This window comes from Furipterus horrens, unplaced genomic scaffold (genome assembly GCF_987537825.1).
Source record: "Furipterus horrens unplaced genomic scaffold, mFurHor1.1.pri manual_scaffold_12, whole genome shotgun sequence".
Classification (NCBI taxonomy): domain Eukaryota; kingdom Metazoa; phylum Chordata; class Mammalia; order Chiroptera; family Furipteridae; genus Furipterus; species Furipterus horrens.
The window spans coordinates 17,639,826-17,662,711 of NW_028327182.1; the positions used below are offsets into that span (position 1 = coordinate 17,639,826).

The 22,886-nt window shown below is 38.0% G+C and overlaps 1 protein-coding gene across 1 annotated transcript; it reads left to right on the forward strand.

The window, feature by feature from the left end:
- The first annotated feature begins 824 nt into the window (after positions 1–824).
- Positions 825–2,126, forward strand: LOC149995911 (L-lactate dehydrogenase B chain-like). The gene has a single exon (XM_090257974.1). The coding sequence runs from the start codon at positions 914–916 to the stop codon at positions 1,916–1,918; it is 1,005 nt and encodes a 334-aa protein (XP_090114100.1). The 5' UTR covers positions 825–913; the 3' UTR covers positions 1,919–2,126.
- The last annotated feature ends 20,760 nt before the right edge of the window (positions 2,127–22,886 follow it).

Genomic DNA, 22,886 nt, shown 5'->3' on the forward strand with positions numbered 1-22,886 from the left:
TCTAAATCAAAGTGTTAGAATGTGGCATACTTGGATCCTGAGTTTATCTATTCACTTTTAGTCTAGTGCTCATTCTATAGGTTAGTTTTATTTATAAATTCCTGAAAGGTACACCCACCCCGAGTTTATGATTAATAATAGGTGTTGAAATGTTGAATGACTCAGATAAGTGCATTAACTCTTGAATGGCTCAGATTAAGTGTGAAAGAAAAATATAACCATTTAAACTAAGATTGCATGTTTTACTCTAAATGTAATTATTAACTTTAGTAAAAATATGCAAGTCCAACTAATGGGATATATTCTTGGTGCGTATTTCCACCAAAATTTATGACCCAACTCATTCAACAAGTAATAAGGGAAGCATCTCTGCTTTCAGCCCTAAGTGTATTTAGTATTGCAAGAATTGGCATGCTTATTATCCCATACTGGAGAGCGTCCAGTTAAAACCCAGTCCAGGACTCCATTGATTGCTTTGCTTTATCTGTAACAAGGAGACATTTTTTACAAAGATGTGCTTGACACAAACCACTTTGAGAGCTCTGAGGGCCAGGCAAGGTCAGCACCCCACTGGAGACTTGGTGTCTGTGCAGCCCCACCCTGGCCACCACCTGGCCCTCCTTAGGGGTTGGATGTGTCTATAAGACGACTACAGTACTTGGCTTTGAGGCTGTGGTTTAATCCTCCAGCAAGGTTCACTGGCCCATAGCACACTGATCTTATTGTTATAGGATTCCTACTGGCTGAGCTGTGAAGAACTTAACTCTAATTGTGCACATTTAGGTGCTCAGCAAATATTTGTTAAAAATAAATTAATAGCGGATCCTGCACCGGGGTAGCAGCACGCAGCTGACATTGTCTTCTTGGTGGGACTGTTCCTAAGATCTGGGGAGCCTTCTCTCTCCCGTGCACAATGGCAACTCTTAAGGAAAAGCTGATTGCACCAGTTGCAGAAGAAGAGTCAGCAATCCCAAACAATAAGATCATTGTCGTGGGTGTTGGACAAGTTGGTATGGCCTGTGCCATCAGCATTCTGGGAAAGTCTCTGGCTGATGAGCTTGCTCTTGTGGACGTTTTGGAGGATAAACTCAAAGGAGAAATGATGGATCTGCAGCATGGGAGCTTATTTCTTCAGACACCTAAAATTGTGGCAGATAAAGATTACTCTGTGACCGCCAATTCTAAGATTGTGGTGGTAACCACAGGAGTTCGCCAGCAGGAGGGAGAGAGCCGTCTCAACCTGGTGCAGAGGAATGTCAATGTCTTCAAATTCATTATTCCTCAGATCATCAAGTACAGCCCTGACTGCATAATAATTGTGGTTTCTAACCCAGTGGATATTCTCACATATGTTACCTGGAAACTAAGTGGATTACCTAAGCACAGTGTGATTGGAAGTGGATGCAATCTGGATTCTGCTAGATTTCGCTACCTTATGGCTGAAAAACTTGGCATTCATCCCAGCAGCTGCCATGGATGGATTTTGGGAGAACATGGCGACTCAAGTGTGACTGTGTGGAGTGGAGTGAATGTGGCAGGCGTTTCTCTCCAGCAACTGCATCCGGAAATGGGGACGGACGATGACGGCAAAAATTGGAAGGAAGTGCATAAGATGGTGGTTGAAAGTGCCTATGAAATTATCAAGCTAAAAGGATACACCAACTGGGTTATTGGATTAAGTGTGGCTGATCTCATAGAATCCATATTGAAAAATGTATCCAGGATTCATCCAGTGTCAGCGATGGTGAACGGGATGTATGGCATTGAGAATGAAGTCTTCCTGAGCCTTCCGTGTCTCCTGAATGCTCGGGGGTTAACCAGTGTCGTCAACCAGAAACTGAAGGATGATGAGGTTGCTCAGCTCAAGAAAAGCGCAGATACCCTGTGGAACATCCAGAAGGACCTCAAAGACCTGTGACTTCAGGGTTCTAGGCTGTAGAAATTTAAAAACTACAATGTGATTAACCATGAGCCTTTAGTTTCCATTCACGTGAATGGATCACAGTTTGCTTTTATCTTCCTAAAGATGTGAATCTGGGCTCACAGAATCGAAGCCCATGCTTAGTTTAATGCTTGCACTAGGAGCCCTTGAACAAATAAAATTAACTGTCGTAGTGTGAAAAAAATTAATAAATGCATACTTTCATAATTGACAATTTTCACAAACCCAAAGAAAATGTGGCCCACACACCCCCAGGTTAGTTCTGTTATTTTCTTCATCAGAATTTCCTTGGAGTTGAAGTGTCATTAAGCATGAGCTTGAATATCCTTCACATTCGGGTTCCTGTGTCCTGATCGGTGGTAGAACGGAAGTTGCAGCGTGCTGACAGGTTCATGAAGGCTCCCCGTGGGTCTCTGGAGGAGCCATGTTTTTGTGCGGGCTTGACTTCTGGGCTCAGAAGCGCCTGAGTGAGCCAACAGTTGGATCATTTACCCAGGAGGGGGTGACTGAGTGAGAAGCACCAAGGTTAATTTGTTGGTTAAAATTGTAATTCAGCATTTACATTCTCAAAGTACTTCATGATCGCTAATAAGCTATTCCTCAAAGTGAGCCTGGAAAGAAGGCTGGCATCTTTACCCTCATTGTATAAATGAGGAAACTGAGACAGGAGATGTTTGCTGATTCACTCAAGATTGCACAGCGCGTTCACTGAGGAGGAGGCTTGATTGAACTTTAGAAAGTCTTGGATGGGGTCTTCCCCCCGGGGAGTCCACTCATCTTGGGCTCTGTTGTCTGAATGTGGGTTGATGTGGGTCTGAGATTGTCTAACAAAATAAGCACAAAGATCCTCACTCCTGGAGGATGTCAAGTGAATGTGGCCCTGAGGGCTGGAAGAAGAATTCTGGGAAGGCACTACTCTGGCCTGTCCTGGGCTGTGATTATGCAAATTCTGCTCATGAAGATCATTTTCAGGGTCTTGGGGTCTTTGCTTTCAGTTTCCAACAAATCTCACAGGAAACCTTTTTTCTGCAAACCTACTCTTTGAGATAAGCTTATGTTCATATTAATCCCCCTTTTAGGATTTTATTTAATTAAAATAAAGAGAATACCATACTTTTTCTTTTTTCTTGTTACCAGAAAATGAAACAACTGTTCCTTTCTAATCTGTGCTTATGGGAGACACAGACTGTCAAAAGTTCTTGGAATCTTGGTGTTGAGGACATTTCTTCCTTTAAGCTCGCCAAGTCACTGTGCAGGCCTTTATTTTTGCATTTACAGAATTATAGCGGATGTTTTCTCTGGCACCTTCCTGGAAAGTTATTGCTACTTTGTCTCTAACAGATCTTGCACTATACATCAAATCATACACAGTTAGTATGAAATGCTTGTTTATTAAAGGATCAATTAAGTCACTTTTTAAAAATAAGTGGCCAACCTTCCTGCTTCTTCCCAGAAGGGAGTAATAGCAGCAGAGTGAGAAAGAGGAGGAAAGAAGAGAAAAAACTGAAGTAAAGAGGAGTCGTGCTGGAATACTATCTGGAACCTGTTGCATGCACTACTTCACGTAACTTCTGATGCTCTCATTAATAACTATTTTATAGATGAAAAATGTAAGAGGCAGAGAAAAGAAGGGGAAGAGAAACGTAGATGGAGTCTGCACAGGTTTCCCAGGTGCAAATGTGTCCAACATTTATAGATTTAGTTGTAATAAAGTAGAATTAGCTCTATGTAGAAAAAAGTCATCTTTCCCCCAGTCAAACTCTGAGAAGGCCAGTGACAATAAGGGAATTAGCTGGAAATTGTGTGCTTGCTGATTTCCTGGGACTTTGTCTAAAAACTGTGGATGAATCAATAGCCTATATTCACCACCCCCTGACCCCGCCCAGAGCTTACCAGATTTTTCAGTGTGGTTTTGACTTACTGCAGTGTGGGCTGAGAAATGTCATCCCAATTCCCGACTAGCACATAACAATATTTTCTATTTTTCATTGATAATATTCCAAACCCTACAGCCTATATTGGTGACATTGAGATATTAGTTCTTTGAATTTTCTAAGAGGAGGGTTAGTCACAGTTTCACAGCAGAGGTACTTCAGAAGGAAAACCATTGGTAAGTGAGGGGTTGTGCAGATAGATGCCTCCTATCAACTGAGGCTGTATATTATGAGGTAACTGTGCTTATCGGCCACTATGTAGATACATGAGTCAGAGATCTGAATTCCACACCTGTTTCTGCCACTTACTAGCCATGCCGAGCAAGTTACTGCACTTCTTTGTGCTTTATAGTTTTCACTTGTAAAAGAGGGATGATATTATTTACATTAGAGGAATTATGAAGGTTAAATATAAAATATTAAATTAATCACCAAATTACAGAGGAAGGAGAAACAAGACAAAATGGAGCAAGATTTTTCTTTATGGAAAAATGTCAACTAATAAATGTGGAAGAAATGATAAAATTAGAAAATCACCATTTTATGGTCGCTAACGTGGTAACTGATTTAGGTGAGTATGATCGGTGGGTACCAAAGTCATTAGATGAAGGGGCTGTTGAGGAACAAGATATTCATGGCCTCAATGAAATGGGAAATATGTAAGTTTACAATGGAGAGGTCAGGTGGTCACCACCTTTACCATTAGTCCTAGAGGCAGAAATGTAAATCTAATCAAACCTGAGATCTAACTTGTAGTTTAAGGAATGTAAGAGATGGAGGTACACGTTAAAGTGTACCATGAGGAAACAACTAGTTAAATCCAGAATGTAGTATATTCTATATGAGACCATTGGACCTGAATGCTTAAAAATGTTCCCTATCGTGAGCCCTGGCTGCTGTGGGAGCCCTGGCTGCTGTGGCTCAGTGGATTGAGTGTTGGCCTGCGAGCCAAGTGTCGTTGGTTCGATTCCCAGTCAAGGCACACGATTAGGTTGCACAGCAGGTCCCAAGTCGGGGGCGCGAGTGAGAGGCAACCATACAGTGATGTTTCTCTTCATCTCTTTCTCCTTTCCCCTCTCTTTAAAAATAAATAAATAAACAAATAAATAAATTATTTAAAAAAAAAAGTTCCCTATCATGAGAAAATAAAAGGCAAGGAGGGGGAGTGATCTGGATTAAAAGATTATAAGAATCTATTACAACTCCATGAAGTATAAAAAATAGCAACAATCATATCAGTGGCAAACAAGCTATAAGATGACATTTCTGTGGGGCTCAAGATTATTAGAAAAATATGAATATCAACTGGATATAGATGATATTTATGCAATAATTTTTATTTATAAAGATTCAATAATAATTAAAAAATTTTCTTAGGTATAATATATATTTGAGAATGTCTTTAGTCCTATATGTGTATATATGTATATTTACACACAGAATTATGAAGCAAATGTGAAAAAATACTAACAATTATTGATTCTAAATGGAAGCTATATGAGTGTTCATTGTATTATTTTTTTCCAGTTAGTATTGTATTTGGAAGTTTTCATAAGTTAGAAAAAAGGAAATATATTTAAGATACTCAAATTATAAATCTATGAAAAAATAAGTTATTGTTAATGTATCAACATCAGTAATATCCATAATGTATCTATAATAGCACAGGAATTATTGACTAATCTGTTGATGTTGAGAAGGACGGGAACAAAACTTATCCCAAAAAGAAATAAGATTCATAGAGAAATAGTTCAAAGACTGTCAAACACCTAGAAAATATATAAAATCATTTTCTTCTTAGTGCGGCAAGTTTCATAGATTTATAAATTGGTCTGTCATTCTAGTGGTCTGAAGAAAAATCTAAATAATGACGCTTTGGGGCAAATTCAGGAACATTGTATAACAGTACATTGCATTCCTTATATCCTTAATCTGAATGCACTGACAGTGCATCCCCACCAAATATATCTAATCACCTGACTGAATGCACATTTTAACTCTGGGAGGCAAGTAAGTCAAGGATTTCTGTCTTAATGTATTAATGAAGAACCTTAATCTATGATGGTACTTGAGTTACAAATGTGGAACTAGAATCAATTATTACTCCCCACTTAGGTGAATGAAGAAAATTTTTGTATCAGATTTACTTGACAAAAATATTTTGGAAAAAGTAATCCAATCTTCTATATTATCACTAAAATATTTTGAAATTTTTTTGTTTAGTATATACAATTGTAAAATAGCAACTTGAATTTAAAAGTTTTTAGTTATGTTGTCCCAGCAGACTATGTTAGTAAGATGTCACTCTATTAAAGTTGATGTATTTCTTCTATGTTTTTTCCGCCACTGAAAATAAAGAAAAGGAGAAACTGAGATTTGTTTTGCAATACTTAAGCAAAAATGCAAACATTTATTAAGATTTTTTGCTACCATTTATTGAAAAATTAAGGGGTTGTCAATATTTTAAAACATTGAATAGATCATTAAAACTCAGGGTTTTTCTCAATATTGGTTTTACTTATTCATATTTCTTTGTTATTTTCCTCTCTTGTTTTTTTTGTTTTCTTTTCAACTAGTTTTGTGTAATGCAGGGAAAAATGTGTTTTGGCTATGTCAATGGAAAAAAATTTTATGTTTTCTGTATTAAATTGTAGAAGTGATAAGTGAAATATAAATATATTAAAAATAAACCACTAAGCAAACCTAAAATGCATCATTATTTGCACACATCTTATATATACTTTTCTGTATCCTTATTACTCAAAAGAATACATTTTATGTTTCACTGGAACCTGCTGATTAGTACTACTACAATGCTTTAGAAAATTGTGAATCTAAGAATCACAACTTCCCTAATCAAAAAGCTTTTAAATAATTATAATAAAAAAATACCATTTAAAAAAAATGAAGGATGACTACCTTTATCCAGCATTGTCAGGCATGAGTTCTACCACACACGTAAATTTTCCAGAAAATAATTTCAGTGGCTTGAACTTTTAAAGTACGTTACCAATTTAATTGGAGCACTTTAAAAACTTTTGTGTACTTCCTTTTATATAAAAATTCAATATGCATAGTATAAGCTAATATTCACAAATGATTCAAGATTATCATTATGAACAAGATGCCTTCAATCCACATAACACCTAATGGTTTATAGAGCATCTTCAGATACATACCTTCTCATTTGATCACAGCTTTATGTCATAGGTGGGGTAGGTATCAAAATTCCTGTTTTACAGAAGAGAGAACTGAGGCTCAGGGGCTCAGGGGCTTTCCCAAGGATCTCATAATTGGCAGAACAAGAAAGCAAACAAGAGACTTCTGGCCTCAAGCCTAGTGCTCCTTCCCTTTAACAGCATTGCCTCTCTGGACCAACGATTACACAGCTGTCTTTGCAAAGATGATGAAGTGGTAACGTGAACCATTTTTTCTTACTCTAAAACTCTCAGGCTCCTAAAGTTTTATGTTCTTGAATTTGCTTTTTATAGTTTTTCCTGCACAGTGACTGGCATAGAATAAGCATGTAGCCATCATTTTTGTGAATCTCTCAGCTGTCTGTGGTAGCATACCTGGCACTAGTGGCTTATCTTATTAATACTCATTCATTCATTCATTTAGGCCCAGCCAGTCTGATATGACATTTTTTTATATTTATTTGATGGTGTAGAAGTCTTCTCTTATTCCGGTTCTTGCCTTTCCTGACAACCAAGCCCCAGGATATGTGATTTCCAGGTAAGAGTTATGCTGCAGGGTAGAAAGATATTAGCACACACTTACTTATATTGTCAATCTCACTTAAAAAAAAATTTCTGTGCAAACATTTTTTTAATCAATAACTATTTACTGTGTGCATACAATGTGCCCAGCAAGGTATATGGTCTCTTATATGCAATGAGAGCTGCGGATTTGCTTATTTCCTGCATTAAGCTTTGCTTAGTTGATTGGATACCTGGCTTTAGTCTTTATTGCAATGTTTGAGACAATCCATTATGATCTATAATCTTATCCTCATCCCTGTGGTCCAGGAGAAGTAAAGCAAAATAGGGGAAGGATCGATAATATTTGTGAGATGAATTAGGATCATGATAGACAGATTTCCTTGTTTGTTTTACTTAGCAGCATACGAGTATACACTCTTGTTATACTTCGTATGATGTATTTGTGGAGTTGCTGTCTAGAGCCTCAATATCATTATAGTCACTAGAACTGTGGTTTTGAAACCAAAAGATGGATGTTGCATTGAGATGTGAATGAGGAAACATAAATTTAGCTCAATTAGTAAATATTTGAGCATATTCCTTGCATAGGAATCAGACCAGGCACTAGGGATACAAAGTTGCTCCTGGACTCACCTAGTTCAATCTGTTATCACTTCTTCATCAGACTGTTGCACTCATCTCTTGACTGGACTTCCTCCCTCCAGTCTTGCCCCTCTTTAAGCAATCCACCGCACTGCAGCACAGCAGCCCATCTAAAATGTAAACCTAGCCCACAGAGAGTCCAAATGCTTTAGCATCATAGCCAAGACCATCAAGATACTGCCTCCTTCTCTTTGTTTTCTCTCATTCTTCACCTTGGTATTTATGCAAACCTTCTTCCTTGTTTTTTAAATATAACATTGGACCTCATCTTAGTTATTAGATGCCACAGAATCATGCACAAATTTCTCTCCATTTGATATGACTATCAGACATGCTCCCATTTAAAAAATTATTTTGGACTCTGACTATGAATAACTATAGTATTGAACACACATAAATATTTGATAACTAACTTTGGTTGACTTGTTCCCCCTCAGTTCATAGCATCAATTCAGGCAATGAAGAAATACTTTGGACAAAATAGTCTGTGATGTGAGCAGAAATAACTTGAAATGTTTACCTTATACTACATAATGCAAATGTAACTAAGTTAAGTTATCTAAGATTTTAAAAAATCAATAAACATTTTGAATTCAGGGAGAACATTAATACATCATTTTATGTTGTTGGATAATGTGAAATCTAATATGCTAGCCATTTCCAGGAATTCCTCTCTGGGTTCCTCTGAAGGAGCTCGATTATTCTAGTCTGATGGGTAGACCTGAAGTAGTATTGTAGTTGGCTAGTGGCCAGTTGTATTCCCTCAAACATCCTCCACTCCTCAAAAACATTTCTTCAATGAAATACATAGTAGGTAGAAAGTCATTGTCCATCGGATAAAAGAAGATGTCTTCTCAAGAAACACTTTGAATCTTCCTCTCTTCCCTCTTCCTATCTTGATATTGATTTGTATATTACTGGATTTTAATAGAGGCTTAGAGATAGCTGAACTTCTCTGAGAACTAGCTGGACATTTTCTTAGTTGTTATAGTAAATCATCTAAGTATATGTAAAACACTAGTAAAACCTCAATAAGCTGTGATGGTCAAGGAATGGTTAACTGATTTAACCTGTGGTAGAACAGAAACTCCCATGCCTCCTTAAAAACATATCTTTGCTTTAACATTGTGTTTAAAGCATTTTGTATAGCTTTCTCTTTTATTATTAATATAATAGTTTATAGTACTTAAGTGTAGTACACACATATAGCATAAAATAAAATATGACAAATATTTGTTTAAATAGTCTAAATATAAATTCTTAATAAATGTATGTGGACTGACTGGTGGAATGAATGAGAACTGAGGTAATAATACAGCTGACTTTTGTACCACCCTGAGAACACAGCTTAGATGTACCTTTTGTTTTTAAAGTTAAATCCATGTTACCTTATGATTTGGTTTGCTCTTTCTAATATAAGAAGATATCAGGGAAAAAAGTGGGTTGACTGAGTAGTCAGTTATTTGAATCTAGATGTTAGTATATGAGATTAGACATTGAAATCATAATGGCCTGAATTACAGTTTTGCCACATACTGTATAAGTGTGGGTAAATTATATAACTTCTCAGAGTCTTCTTTTATTTATTGTTAAAATGGGGATAAAAGTGGCACCTACCAATGGGGTCTTGTAAAGAGTAAATGAGGTGGTGTAATTAGAGGTCTTAACTGGATACTGTCAGTAAGTGGCAGCCTTCTTGTCATTCTGCTCAGTGACGTTTACAGTAGAAATCAGTGGGTTTAGTTTGTCCCTGTTTTGTTTCTTTCTTTGTTGATCGTTGGCTGGAATCTTGGTAAAGTCTGCTAGATCCAGGTGAACTGAGCTTTTCCCCCGGACTCCCACACTTCCTCCAGAAAAAGGATGTAGATGGGGAAATGTGCTTGATTTAAATCATTCTAGTAGCTCGGGAACTTGACACATACATAGTTTTCCCAGCGGCAAAAGGATAACAGTAGGAAGTTACTTGTATTCCTCTCACTATAACCTAGGTTTATACTCTTATTCTGTCTAAAAGAAAAATGGAGAAAAGATTTGACAGTATCTTCCTTATGATTAATTATACAGAACCCAGAGACTACTTTTATAATCTCAGTTTTTTTTCTCCCTCTGGATTAAATCCTCCAATTTCTCAGCAGTCCTAATTTTAATTCCTCATTCGTGCTGCCCTCCCTCCTTCAAGCGGGCTCTCCAGTTAAAGATACCGGAATCCTAAGTATCTGAGTCACTTCTAAGGTAAGAGAGACTCTCTTGTACTGTCCATAGACACCATGCTTTCAATGAGGCTAAGTCTAAAGTAGACTGTATCATGAGTACAGGGGGAAAAAAAACCAAGTTCCGTCCGTATTTCCTTACCCTTTTCTTATTATATCACATACACCAAAGCTACGGCACAGAGAGGCAGAGTGGCCAAGATGCTCAGCTCTCCTTATTACGAGGAGTATTTTGTGACTGGGGATCAGAGAGACTATATATATATATATATAACCTCCTATACTACCTCTGTTATATCACTGGGATCAGATTCTGGCCCATTAGGATTTTAGTTATTTCAGTTTCTTGATGTATATGAGGAATGACAGTACAGTAAACATATCACACACACACACACACACACACACACACACACACACACACACACACACACACACAAGGATTTTGGAATAAAAAAGACTGGGGTATGAATATTAACTCCTCTGTAGTACCTTCGATTTCCTCATCTGTGAAACAAGGTTAACAACAGTGGTTGCACCATACAATTTTGAGAATTAAATAAAACAGTGCCTAGGCAAATAAGTCCATCTGTCCATCCATCCATCCATCCATCCATCCTTCTATTTAATTCAATCATTGTGTATGACACTTTCCTTTCACCTAGCCTTGCATTTCTGCAATTAAAACCCAAGTGGTAGTCAGAGAAATAAAATTTCTGACCCTGAAATAATGAACAATGTTCTAACCAGAATCGCTACCCCTTTGCTGGGCCCTATGCATCTGGAATCTCTGAGCAGGGTTGACAAGCCTTCCTAGCTTTAGTCACAGGAATTGAAAGTTTCCTGTGTTATCAGAAATCCTCCCACTCCCCAAACCATCATCCAAGGCTGGAAGTATAATTGAATGGTACATCAGCAGATCTTCTGATGTTTACCCAGAGAGCTGAGACTGGGGAAATAAGCACAGGACCCCTCGGTGAGTTGATAATTCTGGAGGAGCTGGGGAAAAGCGTGAAGCTTTTAGACAAACCTGGCCTTGGGCAAAATATAAATCTGAATGAATTGTCTTCTCCCTGCTGGCCTCTGAGCCTGGCACCCCTCTTCCTCCCACTGTGTCCACTCTTCCCCCCAGCTTTCACAAAGTAGTGCTTGTCATCCTTTGTTGTCCCGGAAGAAGCTAAAAATTGCTTCCTCTCTTAGGCATTGCACATCTTAAAACAGGCATCAAAGCCGAACCCCGTAAAATAAAGAAAATTTCATCTTGGAAATGGTCTGTGGGGCAGGGCAGCCTCTACTGTGGACCTACTTAAAATCCAACCTTTTGATATTGAGAGGAAGGCTACACTGTCAGAGAAGCTAGGAGAAAGGAGACGAGAAGGGCAGCATGCCCTTCCTTCCCTCCACTCTCCGCGTGTGGTGTCTACAGTTGAATCCAGAGCTGGAATCTAGTTGTGCTTCCCTGCCTTTGGGACTCATTCATCAGTTTCCAAACAGTGGTGGCTGCTGTCCCCACCCTCCTGGGTCTGTGTTTCCACATTCTGTAAAACAGAAGAGCAGAACGCATGCTGCTGGTGGACCTTGAATGGCTCTCTGTGCAAAATACCAGCTCAATCTAATAAACCAGATGGTGAAAGACAAATACCATATGATCTCACCTAATACAGGAACCTAATGAATAAAACAAACAAACAAGAAAAATAGAACCAGAGTCATGGAAACAAGGAGCAAACTGATAATGACCAGAGGGGGAGAAAGGAGGTAAGAACGGGAAGGGTCTAGTCAAAGAACTAGTATAAATGACCCACAGACATGGACAACAGGGTGGGGATTGACTGAGGGGTAGGGTGGGCAGGGCAATGGGGAACGGGACAACTGTAACAGAACAACAATTAAAAAAATCACCCCAGAGAACATTTATCTCTTCTTCTATACCTGAAACAAGTCATTTTATGAAATTCTATCAATAGAACATTTGACTACATATACCAAATTCCAATGAGATCACTCAAGAACTTCCAGTTCCCTCAAACCATCCTGCATCTTCATTGAGAGGAAGAGCAAGGCAGTAGTAGACTCTCTACTTTGGATGGAAAGGACAAAGCTAACGGCCAATAGCTGTAGGTTTTATATTTCTTTTACTGTGCTGCATAATGTCAGTGCATGATGGTGAGTTCCCCTTAAACAAATTTCATTAAAACAGATTATTAATAAAAAAAGTCTGAGGAAAGGATGTATTTTTTTGACAACTCACTTGCAGTTTTGAGGTGTGCTTTAAATGATAAGATCACAGTAAGTAATTTAGCTGAAGTGTAATAATTGGGTTCCAAGTTTTATGATTGACACATTTCATTGAAAATAGCACCCTAAGGTTTTTCCAAATTAAAGATGAAATCTAAATAAAACTTTAAATAACCCATGTGGAAATACTTTATTGTAGTTAATAACCAAGCAAAAAAATCTTATTTTGCCTATAGACCCGTTCCAACAGATTGTACCTATTGTCGCTTCCATTTGAAAGGCATCACACTTGGCTTATGTAAAAATAATAGCATTCCTAACTATTAATAGCAAATCAGAGAGACATTTATGGACATTCATACATCATTTATAAATGACCCTTATGAATAAAGTGTTACAATGATTTCCATTAGCATAAGTTCCACAATTATGGCCTGCATAAGAGATACATTTTTCTTTCATGAATGCACATATAAAAAGCTGTCATTTACTTTGTGAAATTTTATCCATAATGCTTCAATGTTTTTCTATGCTGCTAAATGATTATAAACCTGAATTTATAGGCAGGGATGTATCCTATGGGTATGTGGAGATCTGTGGAGCCTTTAAAAAATGCACCTCTTCTGGATCCAGGGTACGTAACCATGTTTACCCTTTGAATTGTGCAGTTTAGAAATGAGCTCAGGGCCCTGGCTGCTGTGGCCTGTGGCTCAGTAGATTGAGTGTCAGCCTGCGAACCAGGTGTCGCTGGTTCGATTTCCAGTCAGGGCACATGCCTGGGTTGCACGCCAGGTCCCCAGTTGGCGGCGCGTGAGAGGCAACCACACACTGATGTTTCCCTCCCTTCCTCCCTCCCTTCCCCTCGGTCTGAAAATAAATAAAATCTAAAAATAATAATAATATTAATAAAAGCTAACAATAGAAAATATATTAAAAGAAAAAGAAAAAGAAAGGAGCTCAGGCTTCTAGGCTGGCTTTGACAAACAGCTAGGATGTTGGAGTTCCTGATGAGGACCTTGGTCCTTTTTTTTCTCTTGCCCTGGCATTTCTCAACCCAGGACCTCTAGTACTAGCTTCTCAAACTTTGGAGTGAGGTATACTCCAACTTCCAATGGAAGAGCAAACCAAAAGAGAAATAACTGTGAGTTTTATATTTCTCTCACTATGCCAGGTAATGTCAGCGTATGATGGTGGTACCTTGCCCTTAAGCAAATTGATTAAAGCAGATAATTAGTTTAAAAAAGAACTTAGAAAAAGACATCTTTTTATAACAACTCACTTGTTTTGAAGTGTGCTTTGAATAGTAAGATCACAGTAAGTCATTTCAGTGAAGTGGGTTTCAAGTGTTGAAATAGATTGATACATTTCACTGAAGAGAGCGCCCTGATGTTTTTTTTTTTTTTCTGAATTAAAGATGAAATCTAATATATCTTAAGCCTGAAATATGTGTAGACTCCAACTTTGGAGTAAGGTAATATCTTCCCTTGGTGGCCTAGTGAGGGAAGTTTTTCTTTGTGATGGGAATGCAAAATGTGAGAAGTGGTCATCATAGAACGTCTGCTTTGTGACAGCCACTGCACACTCATTATCTTGCTGACTCCTCATAACCGCCCTATGCTGACGTACATTTTGATGATATACCTCTGAGGTACATGTTGTTAAACTTTTTGTCTAGATAAGGAGACCAGAGATAAACAAACAAAAAATGACATACATTTCTCAAGACTACACAGAACGTGGCAGAAAGGATTTGACCCAGACCTATGTTCACCCCACAATATACATCTCCTGACCCTATGACTCTGCCTGAGATCAAGGTATTATATCTCTTGAGCTCTCTGAAGACCTTGGGCTACTTTGAACAGAGGTGTCTTTTTATGTAGATCACAATCACTAATTTAGTCTCACAATGCCAGGAGACTGCCTGGACTATAAGTTCAAAAGCTTGACCCAAAGACAAAGCCAGTAAGGAAGCTAGAGCAAAGCATGTTCTCCAGCTATGGAGTGACAGTTTACTATTATCCTTTATCATAGTTCTGTATCTCGATAGCAAGGCCATTTAAAGGGAGCAGGATGTTCCAGCTGTAGCAGGGGTCATTATCTCATTGTCATTAGCCACTGCCATGGCCCCGTTTCTCAATTTGCCAAAATTCTGGAGGGGAGGGCCATCAGCCAGCCATGGTGCCCCTTTCCCATTTCTCTCAGTGATAGTTCCCCAGCCGTTCCCTCCTCTCCCCATAGTGACTGGAAGCACTAAAGTAACTCCCTTATAAAAGAAAAAAAGCAGCTGGAGAATTCCTGCTTAGGAGTACATATAAAACCCAGGAATGAGGGTTTTTAGAAGTGGCAGGTGACCATGTGCTCCACCCTCAATATTTATACTAAAGAAACATATTCATGGTGGTTAGGACTTAGGCAGCCCTGAGTTTCAGTCTTCTTGATTCTGCCGCTTACTAGATGTGCAACTTCAGGCAAATTCTTGACCTCTTTTTGCTCAGTTTCTCATCTGCAAAATGGGAATAATAATGGCACCTGCCTTATAAGGAGCTTGTGAAGATTAAATGAGATGATCTCTCATTCAAAGAAAAATTCCAATGCATGGTAGCTTCCATTATTATTATTATTATTATTATTATTATTATTATTATTATTATTATTATTTAGTCCAACTAAGTTCATACAGCTATTTTGTAGCATTTCTAGCACTGATGCTGGAACCCAGGCTTCCTTACACAGACCAATTCTATTTTCTTTCTTTTGCAACCCAAGACAGATCTATAATTTTGATATCAACTTTCAGTGCCAATCTATAAATTCTTTCAGCTGATCAAGAAGAATAGGTTAAAAGAATTATATCACTAATTTTGGCTTTATGAAATAACTCTAGATGTTGCTTTAGAAGGAATTCTTTGCCGCTTTACTATCTGCTGTATCAGCCTTTAATCCATGTTAGCAAATGTATGTTGCTACATATATTAGCAACCATTAACTAAAAAAAGGAATCAGATTTCATTCTATTCTTCATTTTCATGCAACATGTTAGTTTGAGACATCACATAATTCTCTAAGAGTTTGTCACTCCAAAATTGTACCTTCCCCTTTGAGAACAAGAGCAAGGCAGAGAATGACTTGTTTTCATGAAAGCAATTACTACTGATGTAAGTTGTAGCATGGAAGCTTTGCTGATATTTACAAAATAAATCCCACTTTACAAATAATTTATCTTTACTTTTTGGGGATTATTATTCTTAAGCCTTAAAATTTCCTTTAAGGAAATTGTATTTTTTAGTGAGCGTATTTTTTTCTCCATGAAACTTATTGATGAATAAAATAAGACTGTGAACAAAGAATTACTGTTTTTTTTCCATAAAATATAATGGTTATATACTTCTTTAATGTCTTCAAAAAGCCTTTAACACTAATGAATCATAAATCCAAAATACCTCTTTGCAAACAAACAAACAAACAAACAAACTGGAATTAGAATAAAATTTTAAGGTTAACTGTATTTATATGCATGAGAGATTATTGTCTAAGGATATTAATAATAAATCACAGAGATTTATAAATAAGTTATCTATGGTAAACTAAAACAGGACTTCTAATTTCCTTTTACTTTGCGTACATTGAGCTATTATTTAACTATAAGCTATTTAGCAATTAACTACAGTTGTCTTTACAATTTTTTGGCTCTCCTTTGAAGATAGATAAAATCAAACATCTCTTGTAGAAATATTAACTCTATCACCTTTATTTTATAATAAACAATTCTTTAGGGATTGCTTGGTTGTTTTATAAAGTTAGGAATATCTATTTATGACAAGCAGCCATACAATTACACTCAAATACTTGAATTGAGTAGTGTGAAAGCCCTTATTTTTAAAAGATCAAGGCAAACTCGAATGGCATGTAAATCACATCAGACCTTCAAGCAGGTTTCAAAAACCATCAGACCCGAAAAAAGACCATCTACTGAACATAATTGAAATTGAACTGCTCAGGTTAACCTGAGCCTCCCTTCTCCTCTCTTGTTTTGATTTCAGTGTCCCTAAGAGAATGCAAAAGCCCTCCTGTCTCTAGCAAGTCCTGTTAAATCAGGGTATTATGAAAAATGTCTTAAGAAAGAGATGGAAAATATTAAATACTATAATTATTTAAGTCTAACAACCTGATACTTACTAGGTCTGCTCTGACAACCTTAGTTGAATGTACAACAGGGCCAATATTTATTGCTATACTTGGATTCCTTTATTAGGTAGAAGGTTGTCAATTTTGTAGTCAATTGAGTGTGTCTAAGATTTGGATGGGGGCCAGTGTTAAAGTGGGCGCATAAAATGTGTTTTTACTGCAGGTGAAAGGAGGCTAGACAAACGTGCATTGTTTCTGTCAGCTCTATGATAATTAATTTCAACCATATTATCTGAATTAAAAAGTGACATTTATTCCCTGGACTAATTTCCTGGAACCTGTCCAATTTTCCTACCCTATTTTGGAGAAAGCTTGGCTAAAATATGAACACATCATTAAGAATTGATGCATATGTGATGCACCTATTCCTATAAAAGATGACACCTTAAAACATGATTTTTAAACATTAGTAGAAAAGAAAATCCATAGGGGAATGGACCGTAACTCTCCGGGGCACAGCTGGAGTGTTGTGTGATGAGAAGTAAAAAGAGAGAACTATTAGCAGACCCCGTGGGCGGGAGGTACGGATACCCATTCCTCCCATAAACCCGTGTCAGCTTGTTTGCTGATAGCTGTGATGGACTGTTGGGTCGCGTTATCCCCTGCTGATCCCTCTCCCTCACTTCTGGGGATATCAACAGCAGGAATCGTCAGTCAGGGCTCAATTGATTATCCTCAAAATTTGCTCCTGCTATTGACCATGGGGGGGGGGGCTAGTGGATTGTGCCTCTGAATTATTCAGAATGAAAATATACACAGAAGAAATCGATCAGGCACATCTGATATTAAAGACAAATTAAAAAAGGCAGTAGAAGGGAGCTTGAGGCAGCCATGGCGTACAAAGAGGAAGGCATTTTGGAGATAAAGGAAAAGTGTTTTTGCTTTTTGAAAAGAGATGTTATAGCTTTTAGAGCTTTTCAGAATGAATGGAGGCATTAAGGCTTCTTGGTCAAATAGTTCCTTATAAACTGTTGGAATTATACTTGAGATGCCAGCTCTGTAATTTCTTCCTCCTAGTCCCCCAGTTTTTTTTAGCTTAACGGCAACATGCCATTGGAGGGATAAAATTATGGTAAAAAGCTCAGGTCAAAACCAGGATACTACCATTTCCATTTAACCCCCTTAAACCAGTTGAGGGGCTGGGTGGAAAAGGTGAAGGGATCAAGAAATACAAATCGGTAATTACAGAACAGCCACAGACGTATAAAGTATAGCACAGGGGACATACTCAACAATACTGTAATAACTGTGTATCAAGAGACCACTCTGTGAAGTACATGACTGTCTAACACTATGCTGTACATCTAAAACTAATACAGAATAATACGGAATGTAAAGTGTAATTGAAATTTTTGTTTAAAGGACAAAATAAAATAAACCTTTAGCAAACAAAACTAATCTAAACTAAACTAAACAAAATGGGACAACAGCAAATAACTAGGGCCCAAAATCATGTACTTTGTATCATAGATAGAAGGAGGCAGGCTCCCAGAGGCTGTTAACAGGCAGGTAGGAGTAGGAAATCTCTTGGGTAGAAATTTTGTCCAATTTAATCTGGATTTCTGAGAAGAGAGGAATCTGGTCAACTATTTCAATGGCATGACATAGACAACTTTCAATTATCTTGAAATTTGATTCCCTTAGCAAACTCTACAGAACTTCAAATCCCCTTTCTCCTTTTTCCTTCATTAACAGGTATGCTTAGTTCAAATTATCTAAAATAATTATTTGGCTTTTCCACCTCACTCTGTCTGTGAGGCTTTAGTCTTGGTTATTCTTCTGTTCTCTGCAGGAGACACATTTAGCCACATTAAGCCAGTAGCCCAGGAAACTTGAGACCTGCCCCCCTATCCTCAAGGGTCAGGGACCAGCTTGAAGAACAAGGAGCTTTATTAGGTAGGCAGTTTCAATCTCCCTTGACTCTTGGTTGAAAACGTCACTCAATTAGGAGTTTTCCCCTGGACTACCAAGTGGAGAGAGGCAACTCTCTTGGGAATTGCCTGTCCTTTTCCAGCCCTCCTTCTGAAGTGAGGCCCAGTAACTAGAGAAAACATACCCTTCCTGTGAAATTAGCTAGGGTGCATTATCACAGGGTAGCTCTTGGTGGACTGAAAATGGAACTCTTCAATTTTTTTCCCCAGCTCTCCTCTTGGATTTTCTATGTTTACCTAATGTCACTGCTTTAAAATGTTGTATAATCTATATTTTTAAAGTGCAAGGTTAAATGCATAACTCCATGATGTGTAACATGTTCAGGTCCAAGAGGGGACTAGGTAGCATAATCTGACTTCTGCTTCATAGCTGCAGAGATAGTTCTGAAGTCCAGTTGAAATATTTGGTTAGGTGTGTGAAGATTTGGGTAATATTTTACTCGGATACGAAAACTACAGAGGTGGGCTGTGCCTTCGGCTCGAGCACTTCCCTTGCCTTGGCCTGTGGACTGGAGTTACTGCTACTGATAATGATGAGAAGGGAGAAGAGGAGAAAGTCAGCCAGTTCGCCCCTGTACCCCCAGACCCTAGGCTTTCTTCTGGATATTCATGCTCATCACTTTGCAGCATCTCAGGTGCTGTCACCAACTTCTCTTCCCACTCTCTAGGGGGCTGCTTTACTGCTTTCCTCTCTCTCTCTCTCTCTCTCTCTCTCTCTCTCTCTCTCTCTCTCTCTCTCTCTCTCTCTCTCTCTCCAAAATTCCAACATTGCTGCTTCCATCCTCCTGCTCATCTGTGATCTGTGACCTGGCTCCTCCCTCCGGTGAGGAACCTGAAGCAACCAGACAGCACTCGCAAGACTACCTGAGCGCGGTGGCAGCGTCCTGCCACTTGCCCTCGTAGAACAGGCAAACTAGGTAGCATCCCCTCTTTGAGGACATTGCGTCAGTGACACTGTTCTCTCTCCTGCACCATCAGTTTTTTAAATTTTTCTACAAGATGATTCCCATGGTGTAGTTTTTCCTAGTTTAAAACAAACAAACAAACAAAGCCAAAAACGTTATTTGACACCATTTTCTCCTTCAAAGTACCATTCTTTTTTTTTTTTACCCTTTCACAAAAATTCCATGAAAATGTTACCTATATGACTGCCTCCAGTGGTTTCTTTTCATGTACTGTTTCCAACTTTTTATTCTGAAACAATTTTAGATTTGCAGATAAGTTGCCAAAATAGTACAGATAGTCTCCATATGCCCCTACCTAGCTTCCCTTAATGGTAATATCTTACACAATCATAACACAATTATCAAAACCAGGAACTCCTATTAACTCTTGATCTCACTGCAATTGTATACTTCCTTTCTTGCCTTCAAATAAAGTTGCAATGACCCCCACATCCCTAAATCCAAAGGTCAATTCTCAGAACTTATCTTATGGAAATTATCAACAGCATTTCAAATGTTTGATAACTCCCTCCTTCCCAGTACACTTTCTTCCTGTGGATTCAAGGTCACTACCACCACACTCCCCTTCTTTTGCTTCATTCTCAACCCTTGCCTTTTCTTTGTGTTTTTTTGCTGGTTTCTCTTTGACTCTTTGACCTCTTAACATTAGAATGCCCCAGAGCTAAATCTTTGGAGACATTTTCTCTTTCTGAACCGTTCACATTCACTTGGTGACTAACAACTTTCATTGCTTTAAATATCATCTATATATTCATGACCTACATGTTTTCTATCTTCAGTTTGGATTTTCCCGACAAACTTCAGATTCATATGTCCAATTGCCTACTTTTAACCTTCACTTGGGTGTTGAACAGGCTTATCAAAGATAACCTTTCCAGAACTGAGTTTCTGCTCCTCCCTATCACTCCAAATTATTTCTTACCCTGTATTCCCTGTTTGGCACTGATGCTGGGATCCAGGCCTCCTTACACAGGCCAATTTTATTTTCTTCCTTTTGCAACCCAAGACAGAGCTATAATTTATCTCTCCAATTATTCAAGACTAAGGTTTTGGAAAGAAATATTTCTTTTTTCCCCCTAATATCTCACATCCAATTGCCCAGACAATTCTGTTGGCTATGTCTTCAAAATATTGCTAGAACCAGCCATTTTAAAATCTCTTCTCTGCCAAGATCCTGTCTGAAAGCACCCTGATCTCTTCCTTAGTTTATTTCAATAGCTAACTCACTGACTTCCTTTCCTCTGTCGTTGCCCCTTATCTATTCTCTACCTATAGTAACCTATTCAAATATAAAATGGATTGTGCCACTTTGTTGTTCAGAATGGCTCTCTGTCTTTAATGGTACCCCATTTTAGGCAGAGTAGAAACCAAAGTCCTGACAGTGGTAAATGGGGCTCTCCATGACCAAATTGTCCTCTCTGTCTGACCTGATTTCTTGACATTCTCCATGTGGCTCGCTCTATTCCAGCCACATGGGCCTTCTTGCTGCCCTTTGAACATTCCAGCATCCTTTTGCCTCAGGACCTTTACACTTACTGTTTTCATTTTCCTGAAATGTTCTTTCTTCTTAAATCCATCATGAATGGCTTCAGTTATATGGCACTCTTCAGTGTTGCCTATTCTAATCACCATATTTAAAATAATCTTTCTTCCTTCCTAAGAGTCCCTGCCCTCCTTTCTGTTTACTTTTTAAGTTGCACTTGTAATCGTCCAAGTACTATATATTTTATTTTATTATTCTCTGTCTTTCTACTAAAATGCAATTTCCACAAAAGCAGCATTTTTCCCCTTAATATTTACATCTCCAGTCCTTACATACTGCCTGCAACACAGTAGGTCCTCAAGAAGTATTTACAGAATGAATGTGTAATTCTCTTATATCTTTATGAGAGAGGCCAGGAAAGTATTATTGTCCCACTTTTATGGGGGAAGACAAAGCATTTAGAGGTTAAATAACTTGTCCAGAGAAAAATGAGAAGTCGTAAATGAGAGACTCATTTTCCCCAACTTCAAGTTCTTGGGCATTTCATTACATGTGATATTTAATTCAGGAGAGGCTATCTGTCCAAAGATTGTGAAGAACTTTGGTAGTCAAGGGTTATAAGAGTAGACACAGGACAGAGATGTGAACTAGTCATTGGCGGTCAGCCAGTTAAATTATTTGGATCCCAACTTCTTTTCACAAGAGAAGAATTCCAAGTAAGCTTTCACTGCAGGGTGACAAGAAGGAACATTAATCTGCCAGAGCAGCTGTTTGCTCTTATCAAATACATCAGTCTTCATAATAATGGAAAATCCAAGAGGCAGCTTTGCTGATTGAATTGAAAGTCAATGGGAATCAAGGAATTGTCCATGTTGAATTATTAAGTAACTATTTCTAAATTAAGCTCTTTGGATGAGCAGCAAACTGGATTGTGGCTTTCTCAAATGTATGTTTTCCTCACTTCCCTATTAGGAAAGTTACATTAGATGTACTCCAGCCAGCACATCAATCAAAGACCCCCAAACAGGTGTGTGAAATGACCATCCATCAAACTGGATCTCTGGCCCCTCCACAGCAGAATGCTTTGGAACTCGTTCAATGGATAATGCACAGGAAAAGGGAGAGGCTGTGCTGAGCTATTAGCTGAATTCAAAAGAGCATGGAAAATACAAATTGATGCTGGAACAAAATCAGAAGATATACTCAGCAGTTTGCTTATTCTGATTTAGACTGCCAGTTTGAGAAATGGAAGAAATAATTCAGTCGTGTGTGGAAAATGCCTATTAAAAAAAATAAACATTTTATTTTAGAACACTCTTAGATCTACTGAAAAATTGCAAGGGACTAAAGAGATTCTATTATATCCTATCCAAACCTCCTCCATTATGAACATCTTACATTAATGTGATACATTTGTCACAATCTGTGAGTCAATATCGATACATTATTATTTACAAAAGTCTACATTTAATTCATATTTCCTTAGTTTTAACTTAATATCCTGTTTCTGTTCCAGGATCCTATCCAGGCTACCATATTACATTTAGTTATCATGTCTTATTAGGTTCCTCTTAGCTGAGAAATTTTCTCAGATTTTCATTTTTTCAATGATTGTAGAATGCCCCTCAATT